The sequence below is a fragment of the Mobula birostris genome, chromosome 13, assembly GCF_030028105.1.
Source record: "Mobula birostris isolate sMobBir1 chromosome 13, sMobBir1.hap1, whole genome shotgun sequence".
NCBI classification, from domain to species: domain Eukaryota; kingdom Metazoa; phylum Chordata; class Chondrichthyes; order Myliobatiformes; family Myliobatidae; genus Mobula; species Mobula birostris.
The window spans coordinates 23,602,769-23,614,780 of NC_092382.1; the positions used below are offsets into that span (position 1 = coordinate 23,602,769).

The 12,012-nt window shown below is 46.8% G+C and overlaps 1 protein-coding gene across 1 annotated transcript in view; it reads right to left on the minus strand.

The window, feature by feature from the left end:
- The window catches only part of LOC140208566 (uncharacterized), a 189,704-nt gene extending 178,097 nt beyond the window's left edge, over positions 1-11,607 (minus strand). The window contains 2 exon segments of the mRNA XM_072277316.1: positions 3,402-4,411; positions 11,548-11,607. Coding sequence (XP_072133417.1) covers positions 3,402-4,088 — 687 coding nt within the window. The 5' untranslated portion in view covers positions 4,089-4,411; positions 11,548-11,607.
- Positions 11,608-12,012: the final 405 nt, after the last annotated feature.

Below are 12,012 nucleotides of genomic sequence, written 5' to 3' on the forward strand. Positions count from 1 at the left end.
TTCACACTGGGCAGAGGCTGGTCATCTGCTGAATTTGTGGGGAAGGATTCACTCGGTCATCTGACCTAATGGCTCACCAGCGAGTTCATACTGGAGACCGGCCGTTCACCTGCTCAGACTGCGGGAAGGGATTCACTCGATTATCCCAACTGAAGGTACATCAGCGAGTTCACACTGGAGAGAGGCTGTTCACTTGCTCAGTGTGTGGGAAGGGATTCACTCGGTCATCCACCCTACTGACACATCAGTCAGTTCACACTGGGGAGAGGCCATTCACCTGCTCAAACTGTGGGAAGGGATTTATTTCCTCATCCCACCTGATTAGCCACCCTCCAATCCTCAGGAACTAGTCCAGAATCTAACGAGTTTTGAAAAATTATCACTAATGCATCCACTATTTCTTGGGCTACTTCCTTAAGCACTCTAGGATGCAGACCATCTGGCCCTGGAGATTTATCTGCCTTCAATCCCTTCAATTTACCTAACACCACTTCCCTACTAACATGTATTTCGCTCAGTTCCTCCATCTCACTGGACCCTCTGTCCCCTACTATTTCTGGAAGATTATTTATGTCCTTTTTTCCCCTTCCTAATTAAGCCATTTGTCCTCCTCCGCTGAACTCTGAATTTCTCCCAGTCCTCAGGGGAGCCACTTTCTCTGGCTAATTTGTATGCTTCTTCTTTGGAATTGATACTATCCCTAATTTCTCTTGTCAGCCACGGGTGCACTACCTTCCTTGATTTATTCTTTTGCCAAACTGGGATGAACAATTGTTGTAGTTCATCCATGCAACCTTTAAATGCTTGCCATTGCATATCCACCGTCAATCCTTTAAGTGTCATTTGCCAGTCTATCTTAGCTAATTCACGTCTCATACCTTCAAAGTTACCCCTCTTTAAGTTCAGAACCTTTGTTTCTGAACTAAACACAAAGTGCTGGAGGAGCTCAGGCAGCTGATGGATGGAAATCAGCATTTTGGGCCAAGACCCTTCATCGGGACTCTTGATACACACGTATCTGGAATATCAACAAGCAAAGACAATAGAAAGTAGTGTGAAATAGGGAAAACCTTTGACAAAATTTAGTTCAAGGCTTTAAAAAACCTACCAAACAGAGCCCAATAGTTAAATACAACAAAGGCAATAAACATTCTCATGAATACAGACATTGACTTTTTTAATGAAAATATTTTGTCCTATTTCAATCAGTAAAATTTACAAAGATAAAGAAGAACTGAAATGACAACTTTAGAAAAGACTATTTACACTCAAACCCATTTAGATTAAAATAACCTTGGACAGAAGGAGGAAGAGGAATAACACACATGGAAAAAAAAAATCACAACTGTCAGATAAAACTTCTAAGTATATAAACTGAACAGGATTCAGCACTCCAGGTGTGTATCTGCAATCATGATAAGAAATACAGACCAGAAAACTTAAATGAGAGGCAAACTGAGAAAAATAAATCATCATTATGGAAGAAAACATTAACCAGAGTATGACCCTCCATGGGAGACATCCCAACGATCTGAGCAGACGAGATGGTGACAGGGAAGCATCGAGCACCTGACTAGAGTTGGAAACCTCTTCCCAGAAACAGAGGGGTTCCTTGCAGAAATACAGCACAAGGGGGTTCACAAAAAGAGAAACAAAATCAAAAACACATACAATACAAACAAACAAGGCAATAAATGCAGCAAATGCCGAGAAACCAGACACAATCCAACACATTCCGGGATCCTAAAGCAGTTTAACTCAATCTGATTACATATGAAGGCACAATGAAGTGGCAAATATCATTCACCAAAATCTTGCTTTAAAATACAAACTCATGAATGACCACCATAACTTCATTAAGGCACCATAAATTCCAACCTGATCCAGTTCAGGACAGAATCTCACAATTTATATGATAATCAATACATTATTACAGATAGGATAATCTAAAATAAACATCTGGACATAATATTACAGAATAAACAAGCAGGAACAACTCCCTCAATAGATATAACCATTCCCAACACACACATGTTCCTCGATCAATGGAGCACCTCACCACAGGCGTTGTTTGTGTCATCAGTCAACCGAATTATTTTCCCTGTCAATCAGCTTCCAAATGTTGCTACTCTGTCATTCGTTGCCCCACCCCGTTGCTGATTCCCTTCTCCTCATCATACATTCTTACCCTGACCATCGTTCAGAGCCCCAAACTCTGCCCTGTGCAGACCCGCCTCTGGTTTCTGACTCTGCTTCATTGAGCATCCAACTAATGGTTTCCCATCCTGCTTTCAGTCTTCAGAGGACAGTGGTGTTTTCTAACAACCCTTTAGAAGCAGGAAAAATGACCCATAATGTGGAAATGAGCCCTGAATAAGGAGGTTAACTCAGCCCAGAGATTTCAGGGGTGAAGAACATCTCAGACAGAACTGCAGTCAGCTCAACTTCTTTAGTCTGCAGAAAATTCAAGGGAAACCTCTTCACCCGCAGAGTGGTGACTGGAACCCATCCCACAGGGAGAGCAAAAGGGGAACAACAGGGGAGGATTTAAAAGGACTGTTGTAGAACAGAATCATTGGCAGTGTCCAGCCAGCCTGAGTTGACTCTCTACTGTACAAGGTGTGTTATAAATTCACTAAGTAATGAAGACAGCGTTTAAAATAGAACTGATTTATTTGTCTCAGATCCAGAATATTAATCTCCAGTCCCATTAAAGGTGAATATGCAGCAGAATAAGCTCCTCCCATGCCCAGTGACCAGGGTGCAGAACTGGGTGTGGTGAGCAGCAGCAATAATTGCAGAGTTCAGCACCGACAGTCACTGTTGAAATTGCATTCAGCAATGGTAATGGACAAATATCCAGCAGGCAGCTTATTGAAACATTCTCCCCAGTGTGAACTTGCTAGTGTGTCACAAGGTTAGATGACTGAGTGAATCCCTTCCCACATTCACAGCAGAAGAACGGCCTCCCCCCAGTGTGAACTCAATGATGCACCCTTGGTGGAGATGGCTGAGAGAATCTCTTCCCAAAGTGTGAGCAGGTGATCAGCCTTTAACCAGTGTGAACTCACTGGTGTTTCAGTGGATGAAATGATCGTGTGAATGCCTTCCCACATTCACAGCAAGTGAATGGCCTCTCCCCAGTGTGAACTCGCTGGTGTGCCAAAAGATCAGATGACAGAGAATCCCTTCCCACAGTCTGAGCAGGTGAACAGTCACTCCCCAGTGTGAACTCGCTGGTGACTCTGTAGGTTGGATGATCGAGTGAATCCCTTTCCACAGTCTGAGCAGGTGAACGGCTTCTCCCCAGTGTGAACTCGCTTGTGTGTCTGTAGGTTGGATGACTGAGAGAATCTCTTCCCACAGTCTAGGCAGGTGAAATCCCTCACTGCAGTGTGAACTGACTGGTGACTCAGTAGGTGAGACGATGTGGTGAATCCCTTCCCACAGTCTGAGCAGGTGAACGGCCTCTTCCCAGTGTGAACTGACTGGTGTGTTTGTAGGTTAGCTAACTGTGTGAATCCCTTCCCACAGTCTGAGCAGGTGAACGGCTTCTCCCCAGTGTGAATTCGCTGGTGTGTCTGTAGGTTGGATAACTGAGTGAATGTCTTCCCACAGACTGAGCAGGTGAATGGCCTCTCTCCATTGTGAACTGACTGGTGTCTCCGTAGGTGAGATGCCTGAGTGAATCCCTTCCCACAGTCTGAGCAGGTGAACAGCCCCTCCCCAGTGTGAACTCGCTGGTGACTCTGCAGGTGGGATGACCGCGTGAATCCCTTTCCACAGTCTGAGCAGGTGAATGGCTTCTCCCCAGTGTGAACTCGCTGGTGTCTCTGTAGGTTGGATGACTGAGAGAATCTCTTCCCACAGACTGAGCAGATGAAATCCCTCACTTCAGTGTGAACTGCCTGGTGAATCAGAAGGTGAGATGATATGCTGAATCGCTTCCCGCAGTCTGAGCAGGTGAACGGCCTCTCCCCAGTGTGAACTCTGTGATGTACCTTCAGTTTGGATGAGCAAGTGAATCCCTTCCCACAGTCTGAGCAGGTAAACGGCTGCTCCCTGGTGTGAACTCGCTGGTGAGCCATTAGGTCAGATGACTGAATGCATCCTCCCCCACAAATTCAGCAGATGACCAGCCTCTGCCCAGGATGAACTGACTGATGTGTCCACAGGTGGGATGAGCAACTGAATGCCTTCTCACCCACAGAACAAATGAATGGCCTTGTCCGGTGTGAACTTGCTGATATATCTTCAGTTGAAATGACTGAGTGAATCCCTCCCCACAGTCTGAGCGGGCGGGACGATCAAGTGATTCGCTTGCTCTACTTCTTAAATATCTGGACAAGAACAGCAAAACTGGTGTGTTGTGTTCAAGATTCCCGTAGATAAATTCCTCGTCATTTTTAACCTGTAAAAAGATTTACAAAATCCATCAATGGGTGTCGGACAACATTTCAGATGAGATCACTTGAGTTGCCAAGGTGTGATCTGGCATCACACTGTTACAGTGAGGTTCAATCCAGGTTGGAGAGAGAAATCATCTTCTAACTGGGCACAGAGCTGGTATCTGGAGTGACCAGCAAATTCTCTGATGCTCTTCCTGTCTCTATCAGAATGGGGCATTTCTGCCGTCTCCAATCTGTGACCTGGCTCAGTCTGACTCTCCCCATTGGTATTATTCCCTGTTCCCACTGAGCTGCATGGGTTCCTGGCCCCACAGTAACTGGTACACTCTCACAAATAGCCGGCAGTGCATTCCACGCACCCACCACTCTCTGTGTAAAAAAACTTACCCCTGACATCCCCTCGGTATCTGATTCAAAGCACCTTAAAACTATGCCCCCTCATGTTAGCCATTTCAGCCCTGGGAAAAAACCTCTGGCTATCTACATGATCAATGCCCTTTATCATCTTACACATCTAAGAAAGGCTCTAAACATAAAGAAAGAAATTATACATTGCTTTGAGGATTTGTTAGAAGTATACAAAATTATGAGGGTATAGATAGGGCAAATGCAAGCAGCTTTTTCCACCGAGGTTGGGTGAGACTACAACCAGAGGTCAGGGGTAAGTGGGGAAGTTGATAATTAAACAGGAACATTTGGAAAAGCTCTTTACTGAAATGGTTGTGAGAGTGCAGAATGAGATGCCAGCACAAGTGGTGAATATGAGCTCAGTTTCACCATTTAAAAGAAGTTTGGATGGGAGCCTGGATGGTAGGGGTATGGAGGGCGATGGTCCCAGTGCAGGTAGTTGCATTAGACAGCTTGAATGATTTTTCAGCATTGACCAGATGGGCCAAATAGCCTGTTTCCGTACTGAACCTCTCCATGTTTCTATGACAGAGAAGCTGGCCAAACTTGGTTGGAAGGGAAAAGGTAGGAGTGACAATGGAGCAGCAATGGCTGGAGTTTCTGGGAGCAATTCGGGAGCTGAGTGATAGATACATCCCAAAGAAGTGGAAGCATTGGAAATGCAGGAAGACACAACTGTGGATGAAATGAGAAGCCAAAGCCAACATAAAAGCCAAAGAGAGGGCAAACAAAAGAGCAAAAATGACTGGGAAGCTTTTAGAAACCAACAGATGATGACTAAAAAAAAAAGTCAGATGGGCTCAGGCGGTGGAATTATGATAATGTAGTCATTAGTGAGTCTTGGTATCACCCAACAGTCTGAGGCATTTAGGGGAACAAAATATCCGGGGCCTCAATATCTCTTGAAAACCAAGGTACCCTGCACCAGTTACCTTTCAACTTTTATTTTGGTAGGCACATACAATCCCTACACCCTCAAAATTTCACTTCTGAAGGCCTCCCACTTACCAAGTACTCCTTTGCCAGGAAACAGCCTGTCCCAAACCACACTTGTCAGATCCTTTCTGATACCATCAAAATTGACCTTTCTCCAATTTAGAATCTCAACCCCTGGTCCAGACCTGTCTTTTCCCATATTTATCCTGAATTTCATGGCATGATGATCACTAAATTCTGTCACCAGCCCTGGATCATTCCCTAACAGCTTATTGCACACTTCTACGTCGGGAATTCTACTTACTGATTAAGGGCACATTTGACAAACTCTAACCCATCTAGTCCTTTTACAGTATGGGAGTCCCAGTCAATATATGGAAAGTTAAAATCACTTACTGAATCAACCTTTGTTTCTTGGCATGGTCTGCGATCTCTCTACAAATTTGTTCCTCTAAATCCCTCAGACTGTTGGGTGCAACCAAGTCCTAATAATGGCTACAATTTCATAATTCCCTGTCCTGAGCTCATCTGGCTTTCCTGCGATGCTTCTTGCATTGTGATATACACAGCTCAGCACATTCATCGCACCATTCACAACACGCTGGAGGTACTCAGCAGGTCGGGCCGCATCCGTGGAAATGATCAGTTAACATTTCGGGCCATGACCCTTCATCAGGACTGAAGAGGGTAGGGGCAGAGACCCCATAAAGAAGGTGGTGGGAGGGTGGGGAGGAGAGGGCTCCATGCTCAACCATTTGATTGCTGACTGTATCTGGTGTCTGAACAACATCTGACTGGTGTCAAGAAAACAACCTCCCCTCATTGTCACAAAACATGCATCATTGCTGTCGCAGTTTATGTTCCACTGGATGCTAATGCTAAAGTAGCCATGAAAGACCTCAGTGCTGCTATTAGCAAGCTGCAGACATTGCATCCAGATGGAGCTTTGATTGTCGCTGGGGACTTTAATCATTGTAACCTGTGTACTGTGCTTCCAAGATTTTACCAAAATGTATTATGCACCACCAGGGGTAATAAAACCTTAGACAATGTCTACACAAATGTGGCTGATGCTTACAAACTCACTACCCTCCCCCACCTGGGATGATCCGACCATCTTTCATTGTTTCTGCTTCCCAAGTATAGCCCGGTCATTAAACGTGTGAAACCCACAATGAAGACTATTAAGATCTGGCTGGAGGGGGCTGACTCTGCTCTTCAGCACCAATTCCAGCACACAGACTGGAGCACATTTGCTGCCCATACCACCACAGACTCTCAGATTAACATTGATTTATACACCAACTCTGTCCTTGAGCACATCAACAAGTGTGTAGATAGAGAGACATCACAAAAACAATAAAAGTTTTCCCCAGTCAGAAACCATGGATGAACAGAGAGGTTCACCTCCTGCTCAAAGCCTGAGATTCAGCCTTCAGGTCTGGAGACCAGGAGGCTTACAGCTCAGCCAGGGCCAACCTGAGGAGGGGAATCTCTCAGGCTAAACACATATACAAACAGAGAATCGAGGAGCATTTCAACTCCTCAGACCCTCGGCCCATGTGGCATGGCATACAGGTCATTACAGACTTCAAACCTCCTAGTACTGTGCCCCCTTCCAGCTCTGCTACCCTCCCTGATGAGCTCAATTACTTCTACGCTCGCTTTGACCGCGAGAACAAGGAGGTCACCCTCAAAGCGGATCTCCCACCTGGTGAACTGTCTCTCTCACTTTCCACCTCCGATGTTTGTGCCACCCTGAGCAGGGTGAATGTACGGAAGGCAGCTGGTCCGGATGGAATACCTGACCATGTGCTCAGAGTCTGTGCAGGGCAGTTGGCCGGGGTCTTCACGGACATTTTTAATCTGTCACTGGCCCAGGGATTTGTCCCCATAAGCTTCAAGATCACCACCATCGTGCCAGTGCCGAAGCATTCCACTGCCACGAGCCTGAATGATTTCCGCCCAGTTGCACTCACCCCCATCATTGCAAAGTGCTTTGAGAGACTGGTTCTATCACATCTGAAATCCTGTCTGCCCACTACCCTGGACCCCCATCGCACCAACAGGTCAACAGAGGACACCATCTCCACGGCACTTCACTCTGCCCTGACCCACCTGGACAGCCCCAACTCTTACGTCAGAATGAGGTTCATTGACTTTAGTTCGGCATTCAATTCTGTAAGCCCCTTCAAGCTGATCACCAAACTTGGCCAGCTTGGTATCAGCTCATCACTCTGCAATTGGACCTCGGACTTTCTGACAAACAGACCCCAATCAGTTAAGTTAGACAACCTCTCCTCCTCCACTCTCACCCCGAACACCGGCGTGCCTCAGGGCTGTGTGCTGAGCCCTCTTCTGTACTCCCTCTTCAGCTATGACTGCATTCCTGTACATGGTTCTAACTCCATAATCAAGTTCGCAGAGGCCACCATGGTGGTTGGTCTGATCAGAGGGGATGACGAAATGGCCTACAGGGATGAGGTCCAGCACCTGGCTGTGTAGTGTGCCGACAACAATCTGCCTCTTAACACCCAGAAGACCAAGGAGATCATTGTGGACTTCAGGCATGCTAGGAGCCACACTCACGTCCCCATCTACATCAACGGATCTGTAATGGAGCGTGTATCAAGCTTCAAACTCCTTGGTGTCCACATTTTCGATGATCTCACCTGGTCCCTGAACTCCTCCATCCTGATCAAAAAGGTGCAACAGCGCCTTTACTTCCTGCGGAGCATCAATAAAGCTCTCCTCTGTCCCAGGATATGACAGACTTTTACCGCTGTACCATTGAGAGCATACTCACCAACTGCATCTCAGTGTGGTATGGCAATCGTCCTATATCGGACTGCAAAGCACTCCAGCGTGTGGTGAAAACTGCCCAGCGGATTATCGGCACCTAATTGTCCACCATTGAGAACATCTACCATAAATGCTGCCTGGGCAGGGCGAAAAGCATTATCAAGGATGCATCTCACCCTAACCATGGACTTTTTACTCTCCTCCCATCTGGTAGGTGCTACAGGAGCCTCCGCTCCCACACCAGCAGGCACAGGAAGAGCTTCTTCCCTGAGGCTGTGACCCTGCTGAACCTCTCATCACAGCGCTAAGCAGTATTGCACCCGTCTCAGTACTACTCGGGACAGTATTACTGTCTCAGTACTTTTATATTTGTGTGCTGTAGTACTTACTTTTTATTCTCAGTTATTTTGTAAATAACACTATTCTTTGCATTTCTTGTCAGATGCTAACTGCATTTCATTGGCTTTGTATCTGTACTTGGCACAATGACAATAAAGTTGAATCCAATCTAATCTAAAAAAAAAAGGAGCTGATTGTGGACGACAGGAGGAATGGAGACAGGCTAACCCCTATTGACATCAATGGATCTGGGGTTGAGAGGGTGAACAGCTTTAAGTCCTTGGCATAAACATCACCGAGGATCTCACATGATCTGTGCATACCGGCTGTGTTGTGAAAAAAGCACACCAGCACCTCTTTCACCTCAGACGGCTGAAGAAGTTCGGGATGGGCCCCAAATCCTAAGAACTTTCGACAGGGACACAATTGAGAGCATCCTGACCGGCTGCATCACTGCCTGGTATGGGAACTGTACTTCCCTTAATCGCAGGAACCTGCAGAGAGTGGTGCGGACAGCCCAGTGAATCTGTAGATGTGAACTTCCCACTATTCAGGACATTTACAGAGACAGGTGTGTAGACAATAGACAATAGGTACAGGAGTAGGCCATTCAGCCCTTCGAGCCAGCACCACCATTCACTGTGATTATGGCTGATCATCCACAATCAGTACCCTTTTCCTGCCTTCTCCCCATATCCCTTCACTCCATTATCTTTAAGAGCTCTATCTAACTCATTTTTGAAAGAATCCAGAGAATTGGCCTCCGCTGCCTTCTGAGGCAGAGCATTCCACAGAACCACAACCCTCTGTGTGAAAAAGGGCCCAAAGCATATTGGCGACCCAACTCACCACAACCTGTTCCTGCTGCTACCATCCAGGAAATGGTACCACAGCAAAAGGACCAACAGGCTCCGGGACATCATCTTCTACCAGGCCATCAGACTGATTAATTCATGCTGATACAATTGCATTTCTATGTTATATTGACTGTCCTGTGTACAAACTATTTATTATAAATGACTATAAATTACACATTGCACATTTAGACGGAGACATAATGTAAAGATTTCTACTCCTCATGTATAGGAAGGATGTATGTAATAAAGTCAATTCAATTGAATTCACCCTCCCCACTATCTGTTCTGTCATTCTATCTCCCAAATCCCCTACAACTTATTTTAACCACATCACCCCTCCACCCACACTAGCACTAGCGAGCCTTATCACTAGGATATTAGTCCCCTCTTGTTCTGTTTCCCTAACTAACAAATCCCCTATCACCCCTTTGACTTTCCTCTGTCAGTAATCCCTCCAACAGTTTCTAAAGTGGTCCACCTGTTGTTGTGTGGGATGGACACAAGAGTACTCTGCGATGGCTATTTAACCTCATTCCCCTTCCTGACTCTCACCCAGTTTCTTATGTCCTGCACCTTGGGTGTAACTCACCTCTCTTCATGTCATATCAATCACCGCCTCCATCTCCTGGATGATCCAGAATTCATCCATTTCAACTCCTTAAAGTGCAGGGTTACAAGCTGCAGCTGGATGCACATCTTGTAGGTGAGGGCATCGGGGACACTGGAGGTCTCCCCTCTAATTTGTAATGACCAGTGTGCGGAAAAATCTTGTGCTATGCAATTTTTTGCCCAGTGACAACGTGTGGGCACTAAAATTTTGAGCTATTCATTTTAACAGCTAGCAAATCACTGTTAATAAAAACTTTGATGTCCTCTGGGTTTGATCAAGTTCATCTGCACTCTCACACAACCTATGTAGCAGGCCTGTAGTGGGTGATGAAGGATTTTCTCACCACAGCTTTTGCACACTGTCCATATCTGGTTTGCTTGCTAAATGATGCTTAAAAAAGTCAGATTTCAAATATCACTCCACTTCTTCCCACTTGTAAATTCTCCAGCAACTTTTGCGTCACCACAATACACACAGGTAACACCAGTTTCTGTATTGTACATAAATATTTCCCCTGAACCCTCCCCCAGGTGACTGACGGTGGTGAACTCAGTGATGGCAATGCCAATGAATATGAAGGGAAGGGCAGTAGTCTGTCTCATTGGAGTCTGGCACATTTGTGATGTGAAGCTACTTGTTGCCCAGGACAAAGGTGTTTGATATCATTATGTACCCAGAGAGAGTGGGACAAAACATGTTCTCACGGGTAGAAAAGTCCAGAACAAGAGGGGGTGGAACAAGCAACAGACACAAAATGCTGGGGGAACTCAGCAGGCCAGGCAGCATCTATGGAAAAGAGTACTAATGCTGAGTTCCTCCAGCAATTTGTGTGTGTTGCTCGGATTTCCAGCATCTGCAGATTTTCTCTTGTTTGTGACTGGAGGCAGAACAAAGGTGATTTTCACAACAGCTGATGTAAAAGATTTTGTTCCCTTTCTCCGAGTTCCCGATCCTTGCATTTAGACAGCTGGAGCTCAGCTCTGTCTGAGAGACCCATCGGTTCCCATTCCCTCATCAGCCGGAAGCTCCCCGGGGCCCGTGTACGGATGGTGGGGCTGAGAGAGAGGGAAGAGAGCAGGACTGTCCCGGGATTGCGGGTCACGGAGTCCGGAGTCACAGCAACTACCCGAAGTCGGTGTTGAAAACGCCGCCCGGTGAGACCCCCAACCCGGAGATCCCTTCTCACCTCAACCGATCATCCGGGGCCTTTTGTGCCCCGCGCGCTGGTGAGCTCGAGCTTGGTCGGTTTAACGGCTGGGCTACTAATCACGTGAGCAGCCCCTCCCCCACCGCTGTCAACAGAGAAGTCACGCGCTGCGCTATTCCCATTGGTACGAAGCGATGTCAATCACTGCTTCCAGCCAATAGCGGAGGCGGACCAGCCGAGAGGGCGTTACCCCCGCTGACACCGTCTCCCGAACTTTCCGTCACGGCGGGACAACCGTCAAAGTAAATGTCCGCTTTCTGATTTATTTCCATTTCCCTCCGAGGGAAGTTGGGGCGTTTGTGAAGCGTCTCCTGCGGCCGGAGTCTGATGTGTCGCTGAGAGGTAGGAGGAGACCGCTCGGCCCGTCGGTTTGATGCCGGTTCCCCGGGGAGGGAGAGGATGAAGACGGGGAGAGAGGGGGCGGACAGGATGTTTGTCCCGGTG